This window comes from Pelobates fuscus, chromosome 12, assembly GCF_036172605.1.
Source record: "Pelobates fuscus isolate aPelFus1 chromosome 12, aPelFus1.pri, whole genome shotgun sequence".
NCBI classification, from domain to species: Eukaryota; Metazoa; Chordata; class Amphibia; order Anura; family Pelobatidae; genus Pelobates; species Pelobates fuscus.
This window is the reverse complement of record NC_086328.1, coordinates 9,831,595-9,855,608: the sequence shown is the minus strand read 5'-3', so window position 1 is coordinate 9,855,608 and position 24,014 is coordinate 9,831,595. Positions and strand designations below refer to the sequence as shown.

At 39.0% G+C, this 24,014-nt stretch overlaps 1 protein-coding gene across 1 annotated transcript in view; it reads right to left on the bottom strand.

The window, feature by feature from the left end:
• CRISPLD2 (cysteine rich secretory protein LCCL domain containing 2) overlaps positions 1-24,014 on the bottom strand; it is a 45,414-nt gene that overhangs the window by 4,540 nt on the left and 16,860 nt on the right. Inside the window, exons 7-14 of the mRNA XM_063437384.1 lie at positions 14,388-14,540; positions 12,417-12,477; positions 8,274-8,340; positions 7,005-7,135; positions 6,875-6,918; positions 6,662-6,734; positions 6,188-6,263; positions 497-630 (exon numbers count right to left, since the gene is read on the bottom strand). Coding sequence (XP_063293454.1) covers positions 497-630; positions 6,188-6,263; positions 6,662-6,734; positions 6,875-6,918; positions 7,005-7,135; positions 8,274-8,340; positions 12,417-12,477; positions 14,388-14,540 — 739 coding nt within the window. The remainder of the gene's footprint in view (positions 1-496; positions 631-6,187; positions 6,264-6,661; positions 6,735-6,874; positions 6,919-7,004; positions 7,136-8,273; positions 8,341-12,416; positions 12,478-14,387; positions 14,541-24,014) is intronic.

Below are 24,014 nucleotides of genomic sequence, written 5' to 3'. Positions count from 1 at the left end.
TGTAAACTCCTTATAGTGGTTTGTGTTCGTGCATTTCCTTCGGTCAGTAGGGCGTCTGCTGTACAAACATAAGTCTGTGACACTTCTGGCCGTATTTCATCTATGCATTGTTTACCTGTATTTGTGTCAAAGTTAAGAAGATATGAGATGTGTGTGTGTTATTGCATACTGAGAGAACACTTTCCTAACAGATTTTGTTAATCCGCTCTAACTCTAACTTAAAATAACGTCATTGCTTTAGGTGTAGCTGTAAAATAAACTGAGAAAGCCTATACAAAGAGTACAAAGAGGTGTACATACACAGCACACAAGTACTGGTATAGATTTAGGGAAATATAGCCCCACCCCATGTCGCCTACATCTGGGAATATTGCCCTAGAGCTGCTGCAATTTGTCCCCTTTAATTACTGCAATAACAAGCAACAGAAGAGGAACCCCCTTTTAAGCTAACCTATGTTAAAACCATAGGTTGTTATCGTACTTGGAATGGTTGTACCTTTCTGAAATGATTCCATTTTTGTTGGAGCTAAAATAATGGTTTTTCTTATCGACTGGCAAAACGTCCACATAACCTCCTTCTTCATCCTTGATCACCCCGGCATGCACGGCAGTTTTACAGATACTTGAACTCTGCAAAATTAAAAGATATTTCACATCATTTCCTTCATATTGCTTGCTCAACACACGCCATTGTAATCTCCTGATATATGTGAATGTCAATCCCTGCTAACCTGAAAGCTGTTATCACAACCCATGGATAAATTAAAGATATCATCATTTTTATTTGTTATTTAACAGCTTTGTACAACTAACTGTGCAAACAAGGCAAATGCCTGCAGGCCTAAAGTTTTAATTCAGTTTTATTAATAATTTTATGAATGTATGGCAACAGGAAGAACATTACCAAAACAATTACACACACCAAAAATAACGCTTTTAAAATACAGATTATTTTAACAGGCACAGTAAAAACTATCCAACATTTTTCATGGCATTAGTCATGTTTTTGGTTTGAGCTTGAACACTATAAAACTGAATTAAGATTATAAAACTGTTGACGCAGGCCTTCTGAAAGGTCATTGTAGGTCAGACACCGCTCGGGGCATCCATACAGCAGATAATGTATCCTGTTAAATTCCTGAAAATCAGCCGATGGAACAAACCTGCAAGCTAGCTGCTAACAATAAGAGATTTCATTATTTGATAAGTGGTTACATATTGTATTAACTTTTAAAATCAGTACCATATTTTCTATAAATTAAGTTAGCAAAGGACCGGGAGTACATTAGTAAATAGTTATCTCTGCTAATGCAATAACCCTTTCAGAGTGGAGGTAAAATATTGCAAACTTTAGTGTGCGTTGTAGATTGGTCTTACAGTTGTGTTGCCATTTATTTCCCTCACTTTCACATATCTGTTGGCAATGAGTATACTGGCAATTGGCAACATGATTTGTGTCCATACATGGGCAGAAACACAGGAGAACACTGTATTAGGAAAATAAGGTGGAAGGACTCGGCATTGAAACCAGTTAACTAGTAAATCTAAATTCAGCTTCTGAACTCTGTGTGCTAGGAATAGATTCTCAATGTTTCATCTGCCTGGTTCACAGGGAAAGCTTTTTCCACATAGGTGACCCAGTAATACGTAGCGTGGACTTGACTTTCATGCAGTTTTCCCAGGCCATAGCACCAACACATAAACTATTCACATCCAAAATATTGAAGTGACTTGTCATGTAAAATTGTCTTTACGTAAATCATTTTAAAACTATATTCCTAGCAGACTAGCAATATATTCATCAAACCATGCTACAATAAATCGAGCCATTTGAAGACACTACAGTTTTTTGTTTTGTATTTATTTTTTTAGTTTGCGGTCTTGAATTTACCACAATTTTTCAAGTACAACTGTCAGATCAAAACTATTTTTAATATAATCTTTTCATCTAATTTTGAAACTAGAACTTTTTATTTAAATTAAGTTTTGTAAAAATAAATGCGAAACCCTACCTACCTTTTAGTATGTGAAAATATCATTTTACCATTTCCATGCACTTTGGGTCAGACAGTGTTTGAAAACAGACGGTCTATGAGGTTTTTCCCGCTTCATTCTCTGCACAGAAGCAGGAAAGACTACAGAGATGAACTATCAGTTTTCAAAAGCTATCCGACAAGGTGCATGTATATGGCTGAGTATTCTGACAGCCTATATTAAATGTAGCAATAGGTTTTTGTCCTTTTTTTTTCTCTCAAAACTTATTGAAATAATTACTCAAAAATAGTTTGAAGGTGACAGTTGTCATATAAGCTCTCAAAAATGGTTACTAATACAAAAAAGGCTGCTGAGGTCATATGACTCCGGAGCCAATCAGAAGAAAAGTGCTCTTATTGTTCTTTTGACATATTCCATAGTGTGCATGAAAGATGTTGTGGGATACGTACTTCACAAAAGCTGCAGAGCCCAAAGATTTAGATATCACTAATATAGTGTACGGACAGACAAAGATTTAACCTTGCACTCTGTATGCTTAGAATTTTAAACTTTTTTTTTTTTTTATATATATAAACACATAGTAGAGGAATGTTGAATAATTGTAACGAGACATTTCTTAATAGTTGCTTCATAATGCTACTGACCAAAAAAATAACGCCTCATATGATCATTACAGTGTATTAAAGAAATGTGGACCACATGTTTCTTTATAAACATTTGAAACATGGAAGAGAGGGTCAGAGGGGCCCTTTGAAAAATACAACATAAAGTATTATAGACAGTTCAAAGCCTGGTTGTCAGGTACGTTCGGGGATCCTACACGCAAAATGCAAATACTAGTAATGTATACCGGACTAACACTACACACACAAAGCATAGTCAGATAGCGAGGTCAGGTGTACCAGAAATAGGATCAACAATAATGCAATAGCCGAGGTTAAAGGAACACAGAAGGAGGAATAGTCAAAAGAAGCCAAAGTCAGAATACAAGAATACCAATACAGAATTGCGCGCTCTTGGTTCAAACGAACCACAACAGGGCGATGAGTCTCCTCCCGGGTTTGTCTTTAAATATCGTGTTCACTTAGGTAGGTAATATTGTTTGTTCTAACACCTTGACGGGCCGTGATGTTCTTAGCGTCATGACGTCAAGGCTCATTAGCCGCATCATAAATGAAGACTGGTTTATCGCGGTTGGCGTGAGAATCGCTAGGGACAAGCTGAAAGTTAGTAGGAGTGTCCCCAGTACCCTGCAATGAGATGCCAGCCTGTGACATGCTCCTGACTGATACATAAGGTAACCTGACACTGGTAAAGAAAAACCCCACAACAAAGCAAGAGAAGGAAGTACATTATATCCAACTTTCCCTTCACATGAGTTTGAGTCTTTCTAGAAGATCTTATGATTAGAAGAAACCATCAAAAGGGCCCCATTCCCTTCAGTGACACACTAGTGTAGCAGTAGGGAGTCTACTTAAAATTAGGCTCCTGAAAGAGTAACTATAGTGCCTAATAAAAGGGAGTAGTCGGGGAGCTGTGGCCTTGTGTTGCAGCTCTCCTTACCGTATTACTTCTAAACCTCCAGTGTTTTACAGACAACCAAGTGCTCACTATATTACACAGGAGCATGTGAAAACGAGAAAACCTGGCGGAGAGAGTAGTTTTTGCCCGGTCTTTAAATATGACAGGTACACTTTAAATGCTTTAGAGTGCATCAATGTTGTCCGGGTACCTGAAATGTTCCTTGAAGGTTATATCTAGGGTGTATTTAAAAGCACCCGATTCTCAGCTCTATTAATGAAGGACACAAATTCAAGGATGGTGCCACCCAATTTATGACTCTTAGCTGGTGAGTTAGTTTCGAACTCTACTGAGAATTAGAAATATTTTACGAGATCTCGGGGGGAGAACATGTCATTGCCTCATATAGAACATATTACTGACATTTAGTTGTTAGTACAAATTTAACCTCAGTTGTATGATTTAAAGATATACCACATGCCCTGTGGGAATAAATACCATCATCACAGTCTAGCTCCTGAAGACCCTGTGCCAGCGTGAAATGTCCTGTTTATTGAGCATCTTTAGCTCTATAAGGACATGCTGTTATAAAGTGGAACATTGCATTTTATCACGAATAGAGTATTGTGATAGAATTATGTAATCCTTAGCTCTGGATGTTTGTGTGAGATTAGTTTGTGTAAACCATGACAGAATGAGACACATTATGTCTGCTTCTGTATAGGTTGCTGAATCAGCTTTCAGTAAACTGGCAGCAACGACCTTAAGTTAGTTATAACAGTGATGCAGAAAATCATAGCACATTCTAGAGACACATACATTTTAGTCATACAGAAAGCTCGATTCCGAACCCTGTGACTGTCAAGCTTGGCACTGTATCTAGATCTACTCCTGATTTCAGTGCTTTTTGATGGTGACTTTGCTTTAAATGAAGCTCTTAGTGAGCGCTGTGGAGTTGAAATTTACATATGGGAAGTAATTCTAAAGATTGACATGTTGGACATATACTCTGCGTTGCTGCTGCCCTAGCAACAAGTTGGAATACAGTGTAAATTCCTCTTTATTTTCCATCTAGAACAATTTTGTGATCAAACAAGTGAGCCAAAAACAGCTCAGCACCAAAAAGGAAAGTTGTCTCTGCTGCCTTTGCTGGACTGGAGCATTCAGATCTGCAAAACATCTTGTTATATTGATACTGAAAAGACAGAGCACCATGCGTTACTTTCTAGAACATCCTGCAAGAGGACAGGACATAAAAAATGTGCTCATTGGGGTCCTATTTAATTTGTGAAACCATACAGGGTTTTTGAGAACGTTTATGGGGAAATTATTATTCAGAGTACTTTACAGACCAAAGACTTACACAACTAAAAACAGTGCTTTACTAAAACGCTGTTTTTGGTAAGCGTAACCCTTTCTATCCTGGTTTCCACACACAATATAATAAATACAGGTCCTCATGGTGCCTGAAATCTGTATGTGTCTATATACTCTCTGAAACTCTGCACATACAGAGATTAATCCCTCTGCTGCACACTATGGCAGCATCAAAGGATGTCATTAGCCAATCGTGTACAAGAGTTCTGGGCTTGCAAATGTCAATTTTGTGCAACTTTTGTTGCACCGAATGGCAGTCATTGGCTGAGAGAGTAGAGCTGACGCTCTAGGCCAATGAATGTCATCTCTGCAGAAGCCAGAAGCACATCACTGGATCACCAGAGAGCATCTGATTGGGGACCGAGGTACGGGGGGAACGGGGACAAAACATTGCTACATTTGCCCCATTATCAGGGAACTGGGCCAGGGTACTCCCGGCACCATAACCACTAAAGTGGGCTGCAGTGGGTTTGATGCATGAAGTAACCCTTTCAAACAACACTCCCCCACCCCCCTATCTATATGTAAGCTTGTTGGTTTATTTCCAGATACATCTAGATCTGGCAACATTTTGGCACTCCCATTTGTCTCTGCCAAGGATTGACAAGCATACTTTAAAGGGACAATATAAACACCCAGATCACTCCTCATATGAAATGCAGAAATTTCCATGTTTCCATTGCAGGGTTAAATATTTCTCTGAGGGGCATTGGATTGGAAATCGGTGGATGAGGCCATGCCTCCTCTGTGACATTGCTGGGGGCATAGAAGTGAGCAGGACAGAGGATGCATCAGCACTGGACAAAGTTAAGTAAATCTTTTATTTTTTAACTTTTTGATAATGCCCCCGGTGGGACGGGACATACAAAAAGGAAAGGGGACACTATTGCATTAGGAATAAAGCTTACCTTTAAGTGTCAAAACATTATCAGGCTCATTTTGGCATGGTTGATTAGACCATGTATACATTATTAGTTGTGTTGCCAACAATAAATCACTCTTTTCAGATTTATTGTTTTACTGTAAAACATTTCTTATATAATAAGAACCTAAACAGTGATTAGGTAACATTGAGAGGCAATTTGTTTTCCTCCTCTGTTATTCACATGTAAACTAACACAGCATATCGATTAGAAGTTCTTTAGCCGTGAGATGCTGATGTATTTAATCAAAACCTACTGCTTGAAGCAACCCTTTAGAGAACTACTAAATAAGTGCTTTCGCACAAGAAATGCAAGTTACAAATTTCTAAATTTACTATGAAATATAAAGGCAGTAAAATGAAATTGCTTACATCTGCATAAATGTTGGTGCCAATTACTGTTGCCCAGTATGAAGGCTCATTCTTACAGTGCGCGGGACAGTAAAATCTGGAGGGAAAAAAGCATGGTATGAACGAGTTATTTCCAATCTAAAGCACCTGCCAATAAAGGAAGAACGTTAAAAAATATTTATATATATATATATTCTTCAATTTATGAGTTTTCACCTGGATTTCTCCCTTATGTAAGGAAATAATTGATGCCAAATACCTAAATCTGCTATTTTCTTTTCTAATGGAAATCTTCCATGGCTTGTAATGTGAGAGAGAGAATCAATTCAATCCTACTGGATTTAACTTTGCTATCCACAGTGGTTTTAAAATGGGCCAAAGTTGAATATATTTTTATTTGATGACATATTCATATTAAAGACACTGCCTTTCTGGAAGCTGGGTTAAAATGCATGTCACCCTTTTCCTGACGCTAGGAATTCTGGATGTTCTTACCTGGGGCAATGTGCAGCTGGCTTTTTAAATGGACAAGTGTCTGCTACTGTTGAGTAACAATCGAGAGTTTGAACTGTAGAGAGAAATTATAAAAAAATATTCAATCTAAATATGTTCTCCCTACTGAGATATATAAATAGCATACAGTTTACTAAGGAATTTTTAATCCAATATATATCACATTTTATTTTCAGTTTGGTCTTTCATACTTACCGGAAACTTTTGAAACTGTGAATGTATTAGCTGGCTTAAATTTACTGCAAAAATAAAAATACTGTGTCAAACACTATTGTAACATTAATTAGAAGATATGTATATCATTAAGCAAAGATAAATATATTACCTTAAAGATTCAACACCATTCCTGGTGGACTTAACAAAGAAAGGTAACCTCCCATTCCTTGTTATATCAACTAATCCACCGTTGTTATCGATAACTCCAAAGTGAATAGCTGCTCTGCATAAGCTGGACATCTGTAGAAAATAAGGTATTAGATTTTATTGCAGTTCAAAAACAAACATCTATAGAAGACAGGAAGATATGACATGCTATTTATGAGTTGAATAATTTTGGTTTCTGTTTATGCAGCCGTAGCCACACCTCCTCTGAGTGTGACTGACACAGACTGCATAAAAAAATGGTTTTATTTTTAATCAGCTGTAGCTTTCTTTAAAAGTTTTTATGCTATGTAAATTGAACTTGAATTACATTCCGGTGGCTCTTGCGGGGTCTAGAAAGCTATTAACAGCGTTGAAGACAATAAATTCTAAATTAAACAGACTGTGCACTAAAGGAAGTTTGAACATTAGATCTCTTCTTACGGGACAGGTTTACAAAGTCAGTAATTATAGTGTTGCTTTAAGAATTTAAAGTAGACATGTTTTTTTGGTTTGGTTGTTTTTCTTTAGCTAGAACAGCAGAGACTGTTCTTCATCTTTTTTTGGCTATGGTACAATGCTTTTACACTTTAGAAAAAAACATTTTTATTTTATATTTATTAAAGCTGGCTGTACACATACCCCCCAAAAGCTATGTTCTGTGAAATGGGGTTAAAGGGTGTGTGTCAGTGAATTGAATCTTGTCACTGGTGCCACCCAAAGGGGCTGGACTGGCTCATAAAGGGGGCAAATGCTAGGCTGCATGCTACTGGAGCAGACCGGCCCACTAAGGGCAGACCATAGAGAGAGATTTTTTTTTAGCTCTCTTTGCACGGTTCCAGTTATTTGTTATTATTATTATTTATATAGCATCAACATATTTCGCAGTGCTTTACAATTATAAAATGGAGATATTTCACAACAAGTAATTTACATACATAATATTACCGAGACAAGAGATGAAGGCCCTGCTCAAAAGCGCTTACAATCTATAGTATAGCCTATGCATTGAGTGGCTTACACTAGGCTTTCTGAGGACAGTTCATTGGTCTCCCTGAAAGTGGTGGGAAGGTGAGATAGGACCATAAGCAAAGGTCCAGACAAAATCAGGACAGTTGGGGGGGAAGTGGAGTTCCTAAACATTATCAATGCCTGATTAGTCATAAATGAACTGGCACCATAACTCTGTGTAAACGGGCAATGCCATGACGTCAAGAAATTATTTTCTACTTACACTGTCATAAAAAAGGGTTCCAAAGACTTTAGCCTTCTTATTTGCACAGCCTGCAGGACACAGATATCTGAAAATAAAATGCAGTTCTAGTTTCATTTTTGAAAATATAGAATTTCCTCAAATAAGAACAAGGGTCTAAAAAAGAAGACAAACTGGAAATGAGTTGCAGGGATCATGTTCAGCTTTCCAGGCGTGTTGCATGGCCATAGGGTTTTTGGTGTTTGTGGGTCTGTCCATCCAATATATCTAGTTATTCTGATTTATCAGTGTGAATAAAAAGAGGTTCTGCGGGTCTCTTTCTCATAAAATCAACAAGAGCGTCCTACTTTATTCACATCTGTGTGTCCAATAATTAACCAGATTTGAATCCTAGCTGTGATACCAATCAAAATAATGGATTTAATTTAAATGGGTAAATTGGGCTGGATCCTACCTACTGTTTCTACTTGCAGCTGCCATTGCCTTTTCTCTCTAGAATGAGAGGTAATAACAGGCCCCTTAACTTTTACACAAATAGAAAATGTCTTGTTGTGATACTTCATGTAGATATAGATACTCAGGTAACTAAGTAGCATTACTGAACTTGTAACTATGGCTTCACACTGTACTGGGCGGGTAAAAGTAGTGAAAAGAAATAACTAGATAGGTTTCCAGGCACTGTATAAAAGGTTAGACTGAGACATTTTAGTTTAGTTTGTTTTACAATCTCGGCACCAAAAACTAGTGTGTGTAGAAAGGGATTTGTATGGACAATATGTACATTATACATGGAGGGCATCTTGAAGCTGTTCCATATGTTGCCCGTGACTCACTGTGAAGATACGATGACTAAACCTCCTTAATTCTGGCATTACTGTGCTATGGTAAATCTCCATGGTGATCTCAACAGTACATTTTCTAAAGCATCTATTAATCTTCTATGTGTTTAATAAAAAATGAGTGAGGTGAAAGCTACATGTTGCTTCCCAGGAATAATAAATGTTCTTGCCTTTCTTCAATCAGAATATGAGATTCCAATTATTTTTGGAAAATCAACTTGCATCAGTAAAAGTAATTTGTTGAATCTATGCATGTGTGCCAAGTCTTTAAATTGAATTAAACAGTATTAATTATACATTTCTCTCTCTCTCTCTCTCTTCAGAGCTAGATAAATATATATGTTATTCTGGAAACATTTGGGCATTGCTAGATCTGGAAAAGACCCATAATATTTGCCAACTAATAAAAAAATGTTACTAGTCAAGTAGGAAAACATTGCTAATTAAAGCAATGTGACATGATACTCTAGGCATCATGAAGAAACACCTGCCTTGCTGTCAGTTAGAAAGCCAGGGAGATTGGTTTCCTCTTCCGTTAGCTCTACAGAGCTTACAAAAGGGGCAGGAGAGCCATGATCATGTGCGCATGTCTCCAGTGAGAAGCCTCTGATTGGAGTATTCCCTGTCACAAACGGAATGGCTGGAAAACAAGGGGAGGGCATACTGTTTTTATAAGCTGGTTTTGTTTTGTGTTGTTTTTCACATACTACCAAAGAAAACATGCAGAAACAAAGCATGAATGATTTCTTTGGAGGTATATCTACAAATTTAGTAAAAAATAATAATGAGACCTTTTATATGGAGTTTTCCTGCAAGTAACTTTGTTCATGGCAGAGAATTGAGCATTGAGATTGCAGGGGTATGATTTATAAACCGAAGCGGCTTCTTTAAGCTAAAGTTATTTTGATGCTTAGAGTGTACCTTTAACCCATTCCTGACCAAGGACGTATCAGATCAGTCCGACAAAAAACGGTCCTTAAGGACCGCGGACGTGCCTGATACGTCCGCTGGGAATTAGAGCGCTGGAAGCGATCATGATTGCTTCCAGCAGCTCTAATGGTATTGCTGCGATGCCTCGATGTTGAGGCATCTCTGCATTACCCTCCTGCGGAGAACATGAGGGGTCGAGGCACTCAGTAAATCTAAAAATCTAAAAAAAATATTAAATACATTTTAAAAATTACATAAATGAGTAAATGAGTAAGAGGGAAATTACAGCTAGACACAAACACCGTTGAAATGTAAAAACAGCCCTGGTCCTCAACGGTAAGAAAATTGGAAAACGGTTTGATCACTAATTTTCTTTCTACCTTGTTTGCTTTTCACAAGTGAATGGTAATTTTGTTAGTATTGTTATGATATAAATGAGATATATAATCTCCATATATCACTGTAAATATAGTTATTAACACTTTTTTTTTTATTCTTTATTTTTGCAGTGCATATGGTGATAACAATCAGGCTTTAACTGCATTGGTGGGAAAGACAATAAATATTGTAGCTACTGGAGAAGTCCTGTCATCCTCAGATTGTTTAGATGTTTCTGCCATACTTTACGTACATTACAGGGAGTGCAGAATTATTAGGCAAATGAGTATTTTGACCACATCATCCTCTTTATGCATGTTGTCTTACTCCAAGCTGTATAGGCTCGAAAGCCTACTACCAATTAAGCATATTAGGTGATGTGCATCTCTGTAATGAGAAGGGGTGTGGTCTAATGACATCAACACCCTATATCAGGTGTGCATAATTATTAGGCAACTTCCTTTCCGTTGGCAAAATGGGTCAAAAGAAGGACTTGACAGGCTCAGAAAAGTAAAAAATAGTGAGATATCTTGCAGAGGGATGCAGCACTCTTAAAATTACAAAGCTTCTGAAGCGTGATCATCGAACAATCAAGCGTTTCATTCAAAATAGTCAACAGGGTCGCAAGAAGCGTGTGGAGAAACCAAGGCGCAAAATAACTGCCCATGAACTGAGAAAAGTCAAGCGTGCAGCTGCCAAGATGCCACTTGCCACCAGTTTGGCCATATTTCAAAGCTGCAACATCACTGGAGTGCCCAAAAGCACAAGGTGTGCAATACTCAGAGACATGGCCAAGGTAAGAGAGGCTGAAAGACGACCACCACTGAACAAGACACACAAGCTGAAACGTCAAGACTGGGCCAAGAAATATCTCAAGACTGATTTTTCTAAGGTTTTATGGACTGATGAAATGAGAGTGAGTCTTGATGGGCCAGATGGATGGGCCCGTGGCTGGATTGGTAAAGGGCAGAGAGCTCCAGTCCGACTCAGACGCCAGCAAGGTGGAGGTGGAGTACTGGTTTGGGCTGGTATCATCAAAGATGAGCTTGTGGGGCCTTTTCGGGTTGAGGATGGAGTCAAGCTCATCTCCCAGTCCTACTGCCAGTTTCTGGAAGACACCTTCTTCAAGCAGTGGTACAGGAAGAAGTCTGCATCCTTCAAGAAAAACATGATTTTCATGCAGGACAATGCTCCATCACACGCGTCCAAGTACTCCACAGCGTGGCTGGCAAGAAAGGGTATAAAAGAAGAAAATCTAATGACATGGCCTCCTTGTTCACCTGATCTGAACCCCATTGAGAACCTGTGGTCCATCATCAAATGTGAGATTTACAAGGAGGGAAAACAGTACACCTCTCTGAACAGTGTCTGGGAGGCTGTGGTTGCTGCTGCACGCAATGTTGATGGTGAACAGATCAAAACACTGACAGAATCCATGGATGGCAGGCTTTTGAGTGTCCTTGCAAAGAAAGGTGGCTATATTGGTCACTGATTTGTTTTTGTTTTGTTTTTGAATGTCAGAAATGTATATTTGTGAATGTTGAGATGTTATATTGGTTTCACTGGTAAAAATAAATAATTGAAATGGGTATATATTTGTTTTTTGTTAAGTTGCCTAATAATTATGCACAGTAATAGTCACCTGCACACACAGATATCCCCCTAAAATAGCTATAACTAAAAACAAACTAAAAACTACTTCCAAAAATATTCAGCTTTGATATTAATGAGTTTTTTGGGTTCATTGAGAACATGGTTGTTGTTCAATAATAAAATTAATCCTCAAAAATACAACTTGCCTAATAATTCTGCACTCCCTGTAGATGGCAGGTTTTTATTGGAGCAATACATAATGACATCTTAATTTAGAGAAGACCTCTGTTTGGCCCAGTCTATAAACAGCCTAGGCCTGTTAACATTCTGCTGCCAATTACAGTGTGAATATGTGTCTTAGGAAAAACAAACCCCTGGGAGTGATATATATATAAACATATACTGGGTATACATTAAGGAATACCTGTTGCAGGTGGATCCTTTGCATTTGTCTCTCATTTTCGTTTCACACTTAATCACTTGAGCTGGGAAAGGAAATGAAACGTTAGAGAAATGCTAAACATTGACATTAGCAGCCTGTGCGCTGCCTCGCGGTATAGCAATTTACTGTATCAAAACATCTCCCTAGTCATGAGCGTTAGGTCTGTACGTTCTAAAAGCCGCAAGTGTGCTAAATAATTTAGATTTTCCCACTAATGAATAGACAAGTATTTAAATATATCTTATATTCTCAGAAGAGCATAGGTACAGTTCCATTTTATCAAGCATGAACTTATGATCAGTTTGTGTGATATTTAATGATGTATCTGTTTCTACAGGTCAGTGCTCTAAATTACTTGCCAGCAATGTCTGCTTTTCCTGTCGCTGCTGACTAACCTCTCATGATGTTCTGCCAGCTGGCAAAGCATCATCTGAGATGTCTGCCACAGCCTGGGGAATTGTAGTGGTTATGCATAGTTATTGTAAACCCAAGCAATAAACAATCAATTGTAGGCCAGGCCCCAGGCAACTTCACACAATAAACTGGTTACCATAGCAGCAATGCTTTCAGAAGTACAATGGAGACTCTTCTAATACAGAAATCTACTAAGATGTTTTCATGTTTTATATTAAATTATAACTTATACCAAGCTGATGCAGGTACATCATTTGTGTCCCATGTGGGCTCCTCCCTAAGAAAGGGGTAAATCTCCTCCAAGCCACCAGATATATAAAGCCATACAATGTTAGGCATATACAGCAAGACAATGATGCCATGCTGGGAATTGCAAGAGCGTCCCACGCGCAGCCTTCGTGCAGAAGAATTAATCAATTTTCACAAGATTCCCGTGCCTTTAGTGCTCACGCCACCACTATGCTTCACAGTGGGGATGGTATTCTTTTCACTATAGGACTTGTTGACCTCTCTCCAAATATAGCGCTTATGGATGTGACCATAAAGCTCTATTTTGGTCTCGTCGCGTATTACAGTGTACCAGAAGCTGTGAGGTGTGTCAAAGTGTTGTCGGGCATATTGTAACCGGGCTTTTTTGTGGTACTAGCACAGTAAAGGCTTCTTCTTGTTCTAGTATCGTTGTGTTGGGTTCCTTGAAACAACCACACCGTCTTTTTCTGGAGCAGAATGTATTTCTCCTGAGGTTACCTGTGGGTTTTTCTTTGTATCCCGAACAATTCTTCTGGCAGTTGAGGCTAAAATCTTTCTTGGTCTACCTGACATTGGCTTGGTATCAAGAAATCCCTGAATTTTCCACTGCTTAATAAGTGATTGAACAATACTGACATGCATTTTCAAAGCTTTCGATATCTTTTTATATCCTTTTCCATCTTTATAAAGTTCCATTACCCTGTTACGCAGGTCTTTTGACAGTTCTTTTCTGCTCCCCATGGCTCAGTATCTAGCCTACTCAGTGCAACCACCTGAGAGCTAACAAACTCATTGACTATTTATACACAGACACTAATTGCAATTTAAAAAGCCACAGGTGTGGGAAATTAATCTTTAATTTCCATTTTAACTTGTGTGTCTGTAACAAGGCCAAATATTCAAGGGTATGTAAACCTTTGATCAGGGCCATTTGCGTGATTTCTGTTATCATCATGATTTAAAAAGGAGCCAAAGAACTATGTAATAATAATTGACTTTATATGATCACTATCCTTAAATAAAATAATTTTTTGCATGATCAGTCATATTTTCAAAATCAATGCCAAAATTTCCCAATTTTTGCCAGGGTATACAAACTTTCGAGCAAAACTGTATTTGTTGCCATGAGCCATCAATACTCTGATGGTTTCTCTTGTGATTGCTCATGTAAAATTTTTCTTCAGTTTTGCATTTAACATATAATATCTCTCTGTTCCAAATATGAACACAAACATATATAATGTTTTGGCATTCAGTTATTAGAACAATAATTATTTGGGGCTTACTTACTCATTAAGCTTTCTGTGGATGGTTGTGTAGTTTTTGGCACAACTTTCGGTTTGTTGATTTTCTCATGGACCCAAACATGCGTTTCCTCTGGCACCCGAGGAGATTCCACTTCATTTGCTTCATCTGTTTCCAACGTTCCACTGCGTTTGTCTCCTGGGACATACAAAGACAAGAGATTTATATTAAGATTTATTTGACACTATTACTAAGTTTGAAAACTAGACTTCTCAAAAATGAATGGTTAAATGTTTTTAGCTATCTGAAATCATCTGTCCTTAACTCAAAACAGTGCAGATAACCTACACATGATTACCAGTTTGGCTTAGAGCATTTGGTGAATTTGCTGAATAAAGTTGGAAGCCTCCACATTGAGATAGTTAAAGCACTGTACATGTTGTTTGTTTTAGACAGATCATTTCTTTGGCAAATCTCCTATGAACGGTCTAATTTGGATCCATAATACCATAATGTACATTAGAGAGGTTCTAATTAAGACTGGATATTCCATGAATATATAGCCATGATAAACTAATCCTTTTAACCAAATGAAATCCATAATCTGTTTCTTTTAAAAGAAATAAACAGCAGTTTTGAATTTAAACATAAACTTTTCATATAGTTATTGAATATCAAGAAATTTTTTTTTTTTTTTTTTTTTTGAAGGCGTTGGTTGTTGAACTCTAGAAAACTAAACCAATATTGTCTTATCTTTGACTCTCTGATGTGCCTAGGTTCTTTTGCAAAAGACTGCCTGATTATATGGGGACTTTCCAAATCCTTTATATTGTACATTGATAGGTTTTCGTACCAATAGGTCATTTGAAACAGGTAGTCTTCTGGAAGACTCGGTTCCCACCCACCCCATGCTTAATTCCACATTTATAGATAGTCTCCCACACAACTTTCAATCTCCTGAAATTGACAGGTGCAAACACTGATCAGCACACCCTTCCAATCCCTTAACCCTATAGAACACATACCCTCTCTCCCTACAAATAGATATATCACACACCAATACTATATACTTTTTGTTTAATTTTTGTTTTTCACAATTTCTGTTTCAGTTTCATTTTCAACTACACACCTCATACCACTAACATGAATCCAAATATAACCATACTGATATTCTTAATAACCCTTTTTTCAATTCAATTTTGTTCACACCACTACCAGCATAAGCACACACCTCAAACTGGAACACAAATTATCATACACCATGGCATGCTTTGTTCCTGTAACGTATCTGCTGAGTGCTGGTGGAGAGTTCTAAAAAATAGCCCTCCTACCCACACCTCACAAAATTATAAAGTATCCCATTCACTATATGCCCAAACAAAAATGATGTCCAAATTCCTATTCCTTATGTTACTTGCCCTTGCAAATGATGTGGAGTCTAACCCTGGTACCCCAGCTAATTCTAGTCCTAATCTCCCCACTAAAAAAGGACTCTCTTTTGTGCACTGCAACATCCGTAGTTTACTCCCTAAACTGGATGCACTGCAAGCCTGGTGTTCCCATTACAAACCAAAAATCATTGTGCTCTCAGAATCTTGGTTAACGACTAAAATACCAGACACCGCCATTGCAATACAGGGGTATTCATGTTTTAGAAATGACAGAGCAAAGAGAAGAGGAGGCATTGTTATTTATGTTGACAATTCCATAAAGTCTACCCCTTTACAAAACCTTAGTGCCACCTTTGATTTTCTCTCTGGCACAATTGAGATCCCGTGCAGTAATTCAATCATTGTTGCAGGAATCTACCGCCCACCTAGCTCCCCTGTGCATTCCCTTTCTGACATAGCCCATCTCCTTAGTGAAACCATTGCTCAAAACCCTAAAAGTGAACTGTTGGTCTTTGGAGATTTTAATATTGATTGGCTGAATCCTAAAAATAATAGTTCTTGCACGCTAACGCAATTAATCTCCTCCCCAACTCGCATAAACATTAACAGCCTTAGCCATACCCTGCCAAACACTTTCAGTGATCACTGTTTAGTGTACTGTGTGCGCAAAATAAAGGCTATTAAATCCTCTCCCAAGGTTAAAATAACTAGGCCCTTCAAAAAATGTAATCTTGAATCCTTTCTAAAGGACATCAAGAACCTCCCATGGCACAGATTAAACATTATCCCAGATCTAGACTGTGCAGTTGAATTCTTTCAGTCTGAACTCCTACAAATTTGGAATCTGCATGCCCCGCTGCGTAAGGTGAGGGTAAAAGGAGCACATATGAATTGGATCACAGCTGACCATCAAAATGTACCAGTTTCGGGATTCTTTGTGGTCAAAGTTTAAGCGTACTGGCTCTATGAATGATCACTGTGCGTATAGACAATGGCGAAATATATGCACAAAACAAACAAAATTGTCCAAGGCCCAATATTTCTATGAAAATCTGAACAATAACATCTCAAACCCTAGAAACTTTTGGAAAGTCATAAATAAACTACAAACTCCCCCAATCCACTCCCAACCCTCCACTGTCAAAGTGGATAACCAAACCCTGCAACTTCCCTTAGATGCAGCAAATGCCTTTAACAATTATTTTGTCAGATGCTCTACTGCCCTGATTGCCAAGCTAATAAATGGCACGCATCCTGAAACTACAAATGTGGATCAGGTCTCACTAAATTTGCAAAGACCCAATAAAGACAAGTTCATTTTTAGACCTGTACCTGTTAGTGTCATTGAAAAACATCTTAATAATCTAAAAATGAAAAAACAGTCCAGACCTGACCAAATCCCAGCAATGCTGTTGAAGCTTAGTGCGCCGGCAATTGCTAAACCCGTCGCAACTCTAATTAACGAATCCTTGGTGTCTGGATACATACCCAAACTTTGGAAGACTGCGAGAGTAGTGCCTATCCATAAAAGTGGTGACACTACTTTGGTTTCTAACTATCGCCCTATATCATTGCTCCCCGTATTGTCAAAAATCTTAGAAAAATTTGTCCATACGCAACTATGTGAGTATTACCAACAATCAAACTATCTGACCCCTGATCAATCGGGCTTTCGCCAGAATCACTCCACTACAACTGCCCTCTTAAAAGTTTGCAATGACATCCAAACTGGCATGGAACAAGGAGACCTAACTGGAGCTATTTTCCTTGATTTTGCTAAGGCCTTTGACACAGTAGACCACAACATTCTACTGCACAAACTCAAAAACTCAGGTATTGGTGATCATTTGCTAAACTAGTTTTGATCGTATGTATCGGATTGCTCGCAATATGTGTCCATTTCTGACAGCGACTCCCTCCCTCTCCCAGTCACGTGTGCTGTTCCCCAAGGTTCAATTCTCGGCCCCCTACTATTTTCATTATTTATAAATGATCTGCCTAATGTCTGCAAATCCTCAAATGTACACATGTACGCAGATGACACAGTAATCTATGCAAGCAATTCCGATCTACCGCAGCTTGAGGCTGTGCTCCAAGACCAGTTTACAGATGTAGAAAAGTGGATCGCAAAAAACAAACTGTTCCTGAACACTGACAAAACTGTCACAATGATCTTTGGAACAGTACCTAAATTACACAAATTACACAATTCCCACCTATCCATCAAAACAATTTCAAATGGCACACTGACCGCAGACCACTCTTTCAAATACTTGGGTATGATGTTAGACCCCAATCTATCTTTTGGCCTGCACATAGAAAAGCTTGCATCTAAACTTTATCCAAAACTAGGTGCCCTGTACAGAAACAAATCCTGCCTAAGCCCTTCAGTAAAGGAAAAGATTGTACAGCAAATGCTGATGCCAATCATTGATTATGGGGATGTAGTATATGCATCTGCATTGCAATCCCACATTAATAAACTCAACACATTGTATAACTCGTTCTGCCGATTTGTGCTACAATGTAATTACAGGGCCCACCATTGTGACATGCTAAAATAACTAAACTGGCTGTCGCTGGAATCCAGACGCACCATCCATTTTTCCAGCCTTGTGTTTAAGAGCTTTTCTGGGAAGCTCCCACCCTACCTGAACGCAATGCTTTCCCCGGCTGTCCCCACTTCCTATAACCTCCGATCCAGTACCAACACTTTACTTAGTCTACCTCAATACAAAAAGAAAGCAGCCCGATCCTCCTTCTCCTACAGAGCACCGCATTTGTGGAACGACCTCCAGCACAAATTAAAATCTTCCCTAAGCTTAAAGTCCTTTAAGAGATCCCTCTCTACATACCTCAAAACGGAATGCACCTGTCATGGTTGATTATATATTTCCTACCTGTTCTATGTTACATTTTGTATATATTGTATATTAATATTGTTTTTGTATTTTATTGTACACTAACTGTAACAATGCAATGATTTGTGGACCCAGGACATACTGAAAACGAGAGAAATCTCAATGTATCTTTCCTGGTAAAATATTTTATAAATAAATAAATGAAACCGAACTTGTTGAGTTCATTATGGATATATTTTTCAGTTAAAAAGTTAGTTGTACAAAGAAATATAGATTTTTTTTATTTTTGTTTTTTGTAAAAATATGTTAAACTTTAAAGAGTGACATGCCCATACATTACACATATCAATGGTTGCATAGTTTATACAGTATTGCATAACTATTTGAAATCTTTTAAGCATCAAAGAAAGTGAAAAACTATAAGTGTAGAAATTAGAAAAATAGAAGAAGGAAGAGAAAGGTTAGGATCCCTAACCGAAACATCACATTTCATAATTTCCTGCATAAAAGCTTGCTACATGATCTTCCACTGGTTTAGTCTCTTTATATGGTCTGGTATTGAAAGCAATGCTCATTGAAATGGTCTGGGTGCAGTGTCCCTTTTGCACTTAGTGCTGCAATGTTAAATATTGCAGTTCCAGAGAAACACATTTTTACATTGCAGCTCTAAGTCTGCCCACAGTGGCTGTATACCAGACAGCCACAAGAAGGCTTACTGGTTTGAAATGGACCTTTGGTCCTTACACTTCAGATTTTGTCCCATAGGAAAACATTGATTCAATGCTTTCCTATGGGGAGTTTTAATGCGCACGGCTTTTGCTTGCATGCGCATTAGCACCCGCTCATTGTGGGCTGTCGGAGGGGGCTGAGCGTCGGCCCAGCGCTGAGGGACATTGGTCGGGTTGGCGCGGTGGAGGAAGAGGGAGCTAGTGTAGCAGAAATACAGCTTTGTATTCCTGGCACTTATAGTATCCCTTTAACAATTGCCACATTATGAGGAATCTTTGCGAAAAAAAAAAGTGTTTATTTTGAAGAATTACACAGTTAAGTTGCAAAGTAGCGTAACATCCTATTCCTCTTTCTGAATGCTGGTTGTTAATTAGTCCAATGACTGAAATCCTTGCATACTTTGATATATTGTGTGGTTGTTAACTTAAACGGGAATGCATGAGAAACCAGAAAGTGCTTTATAACACATAATCACCAAATGATGAAGGTTTAAGTCTGATTGTGCACTAGTCATTCCAATTTTTATTATTTGATTAATAAAAAAATGTATCGTTATTCTTCAAGGAACATTCAATCACATATTTAAATATTTGGTTGCTGGGCAGCTTTTTATTTCTTTTTTTTTTTCAGATAATGCCAAGAATTCTCTAGAAGTTTTTTTTCTTTCTTCCCCCTCCCCCTTCCCCCCCTTTGTTGGCCTACGTCTTGAGAGCAATGGTTCAGAACTCCTAACTAATGGCTTTTACAGCTGATTAAACAATTTACCCTAGCTTTTCATCACACCCATTCAAAGAAATGGGTATTAAAGTTGGATGGTTTTCATAAATATACTGTGGCAACTGTTCCAGACTTTGTGGAAGGGGAATTGCTCTGGCTTATTCACACCTTCCCACTTCCAGAGGGAGTAAAGGAGAGATGTGTTTGAAAAGAGACTGTTTCCCTGACATCACTAGCACATCATAATTTCGACCGGCAACTATATACCTTTGGCTAGTCACATTAATGTACTGAGCTATTGGCTCACTGGATTGTAAGGTATAAGACGCTGTATCCAATGTCATTGATTGTGATGTATTTTGTAATTCCACCAAGTTAACCTTTCAAGAAACTATTAATTTTAAACTATAACGTTTCAAAGTAAATAGATCTAAAATATGAATTTAAATTAAGTAAGCCTTAAAAAAATATATTATTTATTATGTCAATCTGACACTATCTGGGGAAGCGTTTGAGTCACACGGAAAGTCAATTTATTTACATCTGTAGATGCTTCCACCAGAAATATGAAGGGAACTTCTACCTGTTTAATGATAACTTTATTTAAAAATACTTTCTATTGATTACTCTATATTTTGTGTTCTACCCTAGAATTGTTCCAGGTTTACATTGATTAAGCCACTACTTAATGGTACAATATAAAAAAAGGTTATTCACTTCTTGGTGGACAACCCTCGCTCAAGAATAAGATTTCTATAGCACAGGCGGCTAAAAGGTAGACCCCCAGGGACAGGACCTGACTGTCATGGTGGCTGGACGTATTTTCTGAGTCAGCATTATGAGCGGCACACTGAAAATGGCGGATGCCGTGTGTCCCCTTGAAACCCGGGAGCAATGTCTAAGTTGAACAGCCTTTTTAAGCATTCTTGAGGAAGCTGCAACTCAGGTACCATTTGCCATGTCCCACAAGCCTCACCACCTTACTCACCTCTGGACCATCACATGGCTTTTCCTGCTCTTCAGTAAGCCACTCACCAACATTGAATGATCGTCAAATCTTGGAGAAGATTTACAGAGTCCCTACATTGCGTTCCATATATGGAATATTGGAACCCGGCATACCTCTAAATTTCGGGACTGGATCCTGCCGGTGATGGGGGTTGGCTGATCTCTGTCTGGGGCCTGGAAGAGTTTCTCTATGGGCATAGTACCATTCTCATGAGGGTTTCTTTTGTTCCTCCAGCTGCTTATGCGTTTCTGTGTGACCCAGGGGTTTTATAATCAAAGTTGCATGCTGTACTTTTATTCGGTTTATGAGCCGTACCGTTGACTTATCTCATTTACTTCCAAAAAAAGAGAGAAAAAAAATGTGCAGTATTTCTGCCATACTAACTATGTCTCTGTCCATTCTATCTATGTCTCTGTCCATTATAATTTTGATCTGTATACTAATCTCTGTGCTGCAAAAATAAGGAATTTATTTTAAATAAAATTTAAACTCCACGATGTTCCAGGGCCAAGATAGTCTCTGCAATGTGCTGCTTTGCCCATGATTAGATCACATTGACAGGATGATCTCAGTCTGAGCCACTGTTTCTGACAGAGAAGCCACTGTTTCTCTTTTAGAAGCATTCACATCACTTGATGGCATAAGGACGCTTTACGTAAAGAGCTTTTATTTTAGGTCTTCCTGGCGAAGTTCCTGTAGTGGCTGTTAGTATAACAGCTAAATGCATGTTTATGGCCAAATGTTGAAGTTTTACATTACATTTACATTTTGGGGGTTTTCTCCCTCTTCTCACTATTTCTAATTTTCTTTCATGGTATGTATCATTAGTTGGTCAGTTTTTTTCAGGTATCTATCTGATATGTATCTGGAATAGAACTATTATTTTTTTAGCTGTTTACCATGCATAATTGTGACTGTTGTTCATTGTGTATATTTTTGTATGAGTATTGTGATATGAATGCTAAGGCCTTTGTAGTGGTATGCATCTTGGGATACCTGCTATGTTGGACCCAATTAATAAAGTGCTTTTCATTTATATGGTTGTGCTCCTCGTTCATTATTGATTGTAGATTATTTAGGGCCTTGGGGAAAGAAGGCTTTTGAATGTGCACACTATTTTTTGTTTCTTTGTCTTTGCTCATATACTTTTATGGCATTTGACTAAGTGTGCCTACCTTTTCTATATTAAATTGAAATTCTAGGGGGCGGAGCCTGACCGCCAAGCAAACAAGACGTGCAAAGCGCGGGCTCCCGAGTCTGGAGCCAAGATTCAGGGCATAACGCCCGACCACCCGAGCACATCGACTGCTGACCGCACTAATCAAGCGTAGAAGACTGACCTGAACCCGGGGATACCAGATAATTGGTCCTCCGGTACCGGGCGGACCACAAGCGACGAGCGGCCTGTGCGGGTGGGAGCCGAGGAGAGACGGCTGCTCTCCCGGTTCTCTGGCCGACGAGGTGGTACACACATCTCACTCCCCCCCAACCCTCCCCGGACCGGTGGGGGTTATCCCGGTCCACAAAGACCTGAGCTGCCGCTGGCCTGAACACCGCTGGGCACTAGGCAGAACTCTCACGCTGCAAGGACGGAAGCCACTCAAAATGGCTGACGCACCAGGCACTGCAGTGCTGGGCCAGACAATACCGCAACAGCATAAAGCAGACCCCAGGGACCATGACACGGATGCCCTGGGGGTCATCTTTGATAACTTCTGGTCCATGCTGCTTGATCGCACAAAACCGACACAAGCCCACAGGGGAGCCGGACGGAGGAGAACACAAGCGCAACACAAAGCGACCTCAGCGGCCTCCTAAAAGCCGACAGTCACGCCGCATCAACCTGACTGCGCCAAAGAGAAAACTGCTACTGCATAAAATATACAGACGGAGAAAGTGGGCTGCAGGTGACCACCTTACCCACCGCAGCCATGCAGAAACAGCTAATATACCATCACCGCCTGGCAGTATTTACCTGGGAAAACCATCGGGACCACCTGTGAGTCGACCCTCGCAAGACCAGAGAAGAACTGCTTTACCTGACAGAGGAGCCGCTGCCTTGCGGGCAGATATCAAGCCGGTCGGTACGGGTGTACCAGCTACCACACAAACCCGAGACACAAGATACAGAATGGGCCGCGAAGCTGAAGCTCCCTGGGACACATCTGCTGGAACCCTGCTTTTGCCGACTGAAGGAGTCGGCTGACTCTCGAAGCCCCACGGCGAGATAGCCTGCTGCCATGCCATCAGGACTACACAGCCGTAATGGACAATGCCTCCGACCATTATTGTTAATGCCTAGATCCCAGAGGTTGTTGTATTAGAGCGCTTAACAAAATGCGTGCTAAGCCACAATAGCCACCACTGTAATCTAGAATGTACATATCCACTGCCGTTAGACCTACTAATACTGTCGTTAATTTGTTAACACGTATAATGCAGCTATGTTTAAGGGTGTAAAGCCTTGGGGGTTAACTGTACTAGCCATTCAGTGTGGCCAGATTTCTCACCTACCTACCTTATATATTTAACAAGAAAGTCTCATGTCTGCTATATCCTACGATTGAATCACCAATCTTGTTTTCCATGCAGACTTGTATGTCCCAGCATTCATTATACTGCAATAGTGTACAGCTAAGCAACCCTAACTCATCCACATGCTACACTACATGGCAGTAAATATTCATCAATGTTAAGTCTGTTATATTGTTTGTATTAAAAAAAAATGTGCACGCACTCATGCCACTGCTCAATATATATGAATATATATGTACGCTGTTGTGGCGTTTGAAATGTCATGTACCTACCTGCACAACAAAAATAAAGAATTAAAAAAAAAAAAATCTAAATTACTGCCAGACTGCAGGGACTTTGCACAAAAACATCTTCTTAAAGATGGCATGGTTTTGATGATTAACCCCTTAAGGACACATGACATGTGTGACATGTCATGATTCCCTTTTAT